This window comes from Berghia stephanieae, chromosome 7 (assembly GCF_034508935.2).
Source record: "Berghia stephanieae isolate SIO BIC M18660-M18661 chromosome 7, UCSD_Bste_1.3, whole genome shotgun sequence".
Lineage (NCBI taxonomy): Eukaryota > Metazoa > Mollusca > Gastropoda > Nudibranchia > Aeolidiidae > Berghia > Berghia stephanieae.
This window is the reverse complement of record NC_088366.1, coordinates 2,219,022-2,226,521: the sequence shown is the minus strand read 5'-3', so window position 1 is coordinate 2,226,521 and position 7,500 is coordinate 2,219,022. Positions and strand designations below refer to the sequence as shown.

Below are 7,500 nucleotides of genomic sequence, written 5' to 3'. Positions count from 1 at the left end.
ATGACTGTTGAAGCGTATTTACACACAAAGGAGTAGTAGTGGAAATTGCAATGTGTCAGTGCTCAAGTGTACTAAGGACCTGACTGCAATCATTAAGGATGAGGTTCAAACCTTGGTTGAAAAACGTCAATTTATTTGAGGTGATTTTCTCTTTTATTTTTGTATATTTTGTGTCTAGCAATTTACCTTTTACACATTTTTATATTCTTATCTTATATCATTATCTGCCCCCAATTTCTTTACAATAACTTCAGTCTGTAAATCTATCAATGAAAATCTGAAAGTATCACCAAAAATGCAATTTTTCACATTTGGATGCAATATTGTGAGGTTTTAAAACAAAACTCATAGCACCAACTTTTTCGGCTATGTGGTCTTTTGGATTGACACGCCTTCGGATCTAAAGGCCCTGGGTTGGGTTGTAGCCATCGTTAGTATATAGGTAATGAGATTAGCGGAAGAGTAGCGTCCCTTGATTGGACGTCACCTTACAGAGAGAAGGTCAAAATTGTTTTGCGCACTCGCCTCTCTCGTCCTCGCTTTCGGTGAAGTGTCTCATGCCGCACAACCAACATGACGTTCTCTCTCTAATAATCTTTACGCCGGGGACGTCACATACTATGGGTGACGTCCAATCAAGGGACGCTACTCTTCCGCTAATTTCATTCCCTATTCTTGTGGAAACCTCCAATATTGTCAAGGATCACTCCACAGTTTCTAGGTATTACATTGTAAACGTGTTAAAACACTACACATAATACTAATAAGACATACGTAGATTAAAAAGTCAAGATGTGAACTCTTGCATGTTGAGAACCGTTTTCAGCCACTTCAACTGGGAGGCTATCCTCAGTCGGGCAGTGGAAGGGAACAAACGAATACAGGTTATGCGTAGTTTTGTGTGACTGGCGGATGTTGTGTTTTAAAACTAAACGCACGTAAAGATTAATCCATCTGACTGTCCCCCTCCTAGCAAAAGATTCTGGACATGACCCAGGCAAAAGCATTTGGTCTCATAACAAACCAAATACACTGAGCCATATGAAAAACAAAATTGATATAAGAAGAAGGGAATGGAGAGATAGCAAAGTTAATAATATATAGTTTAGCAACAAGTTGTGCGGCTATGTGGTCTAGTCGTTTGACACACGCTTTCGGATCGGAAGGTCCTGGGTTCGAACCTCCGGCTCGGCACATAGTTGAGTCCTTGGAAAAGGCTCTTTACTCACATTCTCTCACACTATTCAGGTGTAAAATGAGTACCTGGCCTTTAACAGCGTTGTCTTTGTCCGAAAAATTATAATGTCCCGTCCTACATAAATGTTGCTGTTGACCAGGGACCCCTTGTAAAGCGCTTTGAGCACATTTAGTGGATATTGCCCTATTTAAAGCTCAATTCAAACTGCCCCATGAAACCAATCCTCCCCCACCCTTGGGAACATTTCACCACTGGATCCATACAATCGTCACTTGCGAGTGGATATTATTTTTCAAAAAAAAACACATTTGATTGGTAACAATTTTAATCTTATTTTCTCATTCAAAATCAAACATGTTTTATTGTGACAGTGTAAACAGACAAGATCAATTCGTTTCTTTGGCATTTTATTGAATACAGGAGATGGTGATAGCTTCAGATACACTCAACTACAACTTATGATACCAGATGTATTAATACTGGTTTAGGTTCTTGCTGAATACTCTAAGTAATTTAGAAACATAAAATTACTTAATTTGTATTGTGTTTTTCCAGTTAAAATTAAATCAAAATATTTCTAAAATCAAAACGCATAAAATATGGGCTAATATGCTATTTTACCCTTTTCTTGGCCATACCATGAATTCACTTTGATATATTTTAATGATTTTATAAAGCTTACAACATGCACAAGATGATACTTTATTATTATTATTATTATTATTATTATTATTATTATTATTATTATTATTATTATTATTATTATTATTATTATTATTATTATTATTATTATTATTATTATTATTATTATTATTATTATTATTAATACTATTATTATTATCATTATCATTGTTATTATTACTATTTTATTAGTATCATCATCATCATCATCATCATCATCATCATCATCATCATCATCATCATCATCATTACATGACGTAGTCCGTGACTAGAAAACGTTCTACAGAACCAATTCATTCCTTTACTTGCTTCGAGCAGCCTTAAAACCAATGAGTCTTATACTTGGCTTGTAAATGTCTACATCTCGTCACCCTGCATAAAACGTGGGCTTTGGTGATTTATTGTGTGTGGTATCTCGTCTATAACGTCAACGACGACTCTTAATGAGTAACACGTGATACGTTAGCGCTCATGACAAGGATTTGTATTAGAACAAGGGGCATGATCTATATTACATTTTCATGTGTTCGATTTCATTGGTCACAGTGTTCACACATGTGCTCAAAGTGACCCACTTATTAAAAAGTGTTCACAATTTTTGAAAGATCTAACACCAGGATTGGTCCTTTCGATCAGCTTGACACATGGGTATGTTTACAACTTTCATAACCAAAGCAGCGTGTTTACATCTCTGAAGAAATATCCAATCGTTGGACAGCAACAAATCATGTGATTGATGACTTGGTTGGACGAAAACATGAATATAGTTCGCTCCCATTCCTGTTTGTTTACACCCCCCCCCCCCCATCACCCGCCCAAAAAAAACCCAAAAAACATAATTAATATGAGAAATGTCAATGTTGTAAATTTCCAGCACAAACGTAAACCTCATCATTTTGTGACGTCATTCTTGGGAGAACATTGACGGTTGATGTGTGGTTCTCTTCACGTCCTGACCAAAGCAAATCATCGTCAGGCGTAAACCGATCAGGAAACATGCTTGGACAAATGGATGTTTGAAATTCACGGAAACACATTTTGTTATTATTAGGAAATTTGTTTACAATAGGAGTCACGGTTTCCGGGGAACTTTCAATTGTGGTTTTAATTTCTTGCATGGACAAGTAGAGTCCTTGACTCATGGATTGATTGTTGTCATTTGTTGTAATGTCATGGAATGGGGTCAAGGCCAAACACGAACTTGGTACGGGGAAAGGAGATGGAGTAGTTACGTGAGACGATGGACTGTTATTTGGGCCGAGTGGAATGTGGGTTTGGAATGGGTGACCGCGAGACAAATGTGCAGCACTGGGAGAAGACAGATCGATAGTAGAATTCATTGAAGTGATTTTAGGCTCTTGCAGACACGTGTATACGACGGGGTTAGGGGTTATATTCGATTTTGGGGTCAATGGGTCAATAGTCAACGAGTCTTGTTTACGTGTTAACAGATTTGGAAACTGTTGGATGTTTTGTGGTTTTAATATTGTGTTATGGTCCACGTACGTAGGCTCCGGTTCCATGGCAAAGATGTCCTCCGTGAACAAATCCTTATTGTTAAGGTCTTTGGGCGAATCAGGACAGATCAGTAGGTCATCAGATTGAGGCTGGTTTTCGCTGAGCTGCCCAGTTACCATAGGGTTTGATTTGAAATTTTCGTCATCCGTGAAGAAACTGACTAGAGGATCGTCTTTGCTGCCCGTGGACAACCTGCTCGCTCCTTGCTGACGGAAATTCCTGACTGTTTCCGCAGAGCCGTAACACATCACCTCTTTAAAGTTACTCGGATTTTGTTTATCTTTCCGACGCAAACTATAAAATTTGGCTGGGTCTTTTTCAAGAATTGATTTATTTTTTTCTGCAACACTTAAAAATACAGGTCGAGTAATATCGGATGACCTCCTTCTTATGCCTAGTGTGTCCTTGATATCGGGTATACTCGCGTAAATGTCGTTCAAGCTGGAATTGGAATTGGAAAAAATGTCAAATTTTACATTCATATTCAAATTTCTTTCCAATTTGTCAACGTGTCTTGAATTGATGCTTCTGCCGCACTGTCCACAAAGGCTGTCATTTCCTGCAGACAACAAGAGACCGTTGTTAGAAATGTACGGATAATTACAGCAACATCCAAGACCTTCGTCCATGGACAACATTGATTTTCCACGCTGCAATTTTGTTCTGTTGAAGAAAAAAGATTTTTTCAGTCGGACAATGGTCTGGTTGTTTTTGTGACGGAATGTAGGAACTAGCAGATTAAAGGGTCGAGCTGGTAGCGCTGGTGGAATATCTGTGCGAGATGTTAAGTTTCGAGGCAAGGCTGCTCTGACGGAATCCAATTCTTCGTATACATTTTCTAGACTCGCCTGATGTTTCCAAAAAGTCGCCAAATCCGGAGTGCTGCTGGACCTTCTCCTGTTTAGAGCTCCTGGTGTGGGCGGGCTGGAACTGCCCAAATCTGAATCAATGACGTCATCAATTGGGGCTATCGACTTTTGGAAATCGACAAATCTTTCTGCGTGCAATTTTGCACTTTCAAAAGAAGACGATAAAAGAGAAGAGGATATAGCTGAATCAACATCAGAGCGGTCTTCAACATCCTTGCTGAAAGACATCTCTCGCTGAGGAACATCTATTGTCGTGGTGCTGGAACGTTTCCTTCTAGGTGGTGGATTCAACGGAAGATCATCTGTCGTCAGAGATTTTTTTGTGACGTCTTCAGTACCAATCGTATTCCGACGCGATCTAGTAACCACTTCCTGAGCGATGTTTACATCCTTTATCACAGCATACCCTGGATCATCTCCCTTCGGAGAAACTTTTTCCGGGAGGGAAGAATGCCTGTAGTGATGGTAGACTGTGTCTCTTTGTTTGCACGGCGACTCTGGGAAAGATGGCAGGGCATTCTCTTCTGCGGTGTTCTCCCAATCATGTTCTTCAGATTCATTCAGCGATTCAAGTTCGGTGTTGGACCGGCGAGACGGCAAAACATGACAGATGTCTGGGCTAGATAATAAAGGATTGTCAATGCCAACAGTCGGATTCGGGAACGGGGAAACAGGGGTCAAAGTGCATCCAGAACTATCTGATCCAGAGCGATCCCTGCCTGCGACATCCAAAGAAAATGGCGAGCTATCCAGTATGCACTGAAACTGTTTCTCACTGTTGGATTCTGAGACGGATCGGTCACGTGGTATGATATTGATACGTCTGGCGTGTTGTCTTTGAGCGAGAGCCAGGCAGATCGACTGACGAATCGCCTTCAAGATGTCTGGGGCGTCATTGGAAATAAAACCGAACTTGCTTTCCCCTGTCGGTCCATTTCTGGTGAAACAAAAAAAAAAGAGAGAAAAAAAGATTAACAATTAAAAGCGCATTTACTCTGATTTATATATATATATCTTTTTTTTTAAATCAGCCATTATTCAAATAAATAAAACGTGTATTATTCATTCCAAGATCGACTGGATGATTGACTTTTTACTGCCATGCCAAAGAGAGGGTTCCGATAGCTCATTTATTAGAGCACTAGCTTCGCACGCAAAAGGACAGAGATCGACACCGGGTAACGTCTAATTTTTGTTCTGACCCCACCCCCTCCCCTTTCCACCTTGCAGCCATTGGGTAGCTGAATATTTTTGATCAGGCGGAAAGTAAATTGCGATAGTCAGCGTCATATCTAAGGGGTTGCAAGAATTTTTTTTTTCTATTTCACTCCCTATAAGCCGGAATAAATAATAGCTTCAAAGAATTTCCCAAGGCAACAACGCACTAACCGTGGACATTAGCATTTGATTTCATTAACCTGCCCTGCTATCCTATTTTTCTATTACAACAATCATGGTGGTTATCAGGTTGTGATTGTGGACACCCAGTGGTTATCAATATAATAATAATAATAATAATAATAATAATAATAATAATAATAATAATAATAATAATAATAATAATAATAATAATAATAATAATAATAATATTAATAATAAAATAATAATAATAATAATAATAATATTAATAATAATAATAATAATAATAATAATAATAATAATAATAATAATAATAATAATAATAATAATAATATTAATAATAATAATAATAATAATAATAATAATAATAATAAATGGCATTTATATAGCGCTTTACCCCGTTGTCACAGGCTCTAAGCGCTTTACACTGATATAAAACAAAACATGTTGCAGTAAGACAAGTTTGATGGAAACATATTACAAAGTCAATTTAACAACAACAAAATATGATAATAGTATTGCAACATTATGACGTAAAAAGATAAAACTTTAAGCGAGATTTGAAAGTTGTCAACGAATCCGAGTATTTGTAAATGAAATATCTACACGCAGAGTGTTTTTCATGTTGTAAATTAAATGTTTACACGCCGTGTTTTTCAGGTTGTAAATTAAATGTCTACACGCCGTGTTCTTCAGGTTGTAAATTAAATGTCTACACGCCGTTTTTTTCAGGTTGTAAATTAAATGACTACACGCCGTGTTCTTCAGGTTGTAGATTAAATTTCTACACGCCGTTTTTTCAGGTTATAGATTAAATGACTACACGCCGTGTTTTTCGGGTTGTGAAATACATGTCTACACGCAGTGTTTTTTCAAGTTGTAAATGCGTATTGGTCGAGATGAACCAAGTATAATTGGTAGCTAGATCCACACTCTACGTGAATTCAATCAACATTTCTTACTTTCCACATTCGATAACGAGGACGTTTGTGTCCCCGGTTTGGACCTCCTTGGTGACGTTGAATCTCATCAGGGTACTCAGTCCCCAGCTAATGAGATTGTTTCCGGTCTGAAGGTCATTCAGACTGACACAGGCTGGCGACACGGAAAGGGAATACTCGCCGGACAAATGCCAGCGAGAGGCATCGGCGTTTTGTTGAATCGTCACCTTGTAAGAACCTGGAATGAGAATGTCACGTGATTAAAATATTTTACTCCATAATAAGGTTCATAGAACCGGAGATTAATCCGGTATCTGTAACGTTACACAAATAGCAAGATTTGATTATCAAGTATTCGATCAGATTCACACCAATCACTAATCTGAAATGTTTTTCGCAACATCTAACTTTTGTAGCTATATTATCATTGATTGGTGGACATACAAGTCAGGGAAAAATTAAAAACAATGTTAGGATTCTAAATCAGTTCTTTTGTGAGTCGAATCCTTATTCCATTTTGCTAATATGAGTTAATATGAAGACCTTTTCAGTTTCAATACAGTTTGGGTCCAAAGTACAACCATTTGTTGGGGGGGGGGGGGGGGGCGGGGGGTTATGGGCTTTTTTACATGCAACGTCAGCTGTAATACTGAAGAATGAATCAATCGGTTTATATAAAGATGTGGAAGAAGAACCTGACTGGAAGATCATCTCTCATGGGGATTTACCAATTGGTAAGTTCCAGTAGGTAATCAAATAAATGGTAATCTTAGATAGGTAAACTTCAGCATAATGGATAGAAAGAAAAAATAATTAAATGTAGCTCATACACAAGGAGACAATACAAAACGAACAACGTCAGCCTTTGACCTGCCTCAGGTTATACACAAAACATGCAAATAATGACGCTTGCATATTGAAACCGTAGCAACGA

The 7,500-nt window shown here is 38.0% G+C and overlaps 1 protein-coding gene across 1 annotated transcript in view; it reads right to left on the bottom strand.

Annotated features, from left to right (window-relative positions):
- Positions 1–2,062: 2,062 nt before the first annotated feature.
- LOC144976342 (uncharacterized) overlaps positions 2,063–7,500 on the bottom strand; it is a 21,567-nt gene continuing 16,129 nt past the window's right edge. Inside the window, exons 4-5 of the mRNA XM_078920578.1 lie at positions 6,588–6,804; positions 2,063–5,203 (exon numbers count right to left, since the gene is read on the bottom strand). Coding sequence (XP_078776704.1) covers positions 2,734–5,203; positions 6,588–6,804 — 2,687 coding nt within the window. The 3' untranslated portion in view covers positions 2,063–2,733. The remainder of the gene's footprint in view (positions 5,204–6,587; positions 6,805–7,500) is intronic.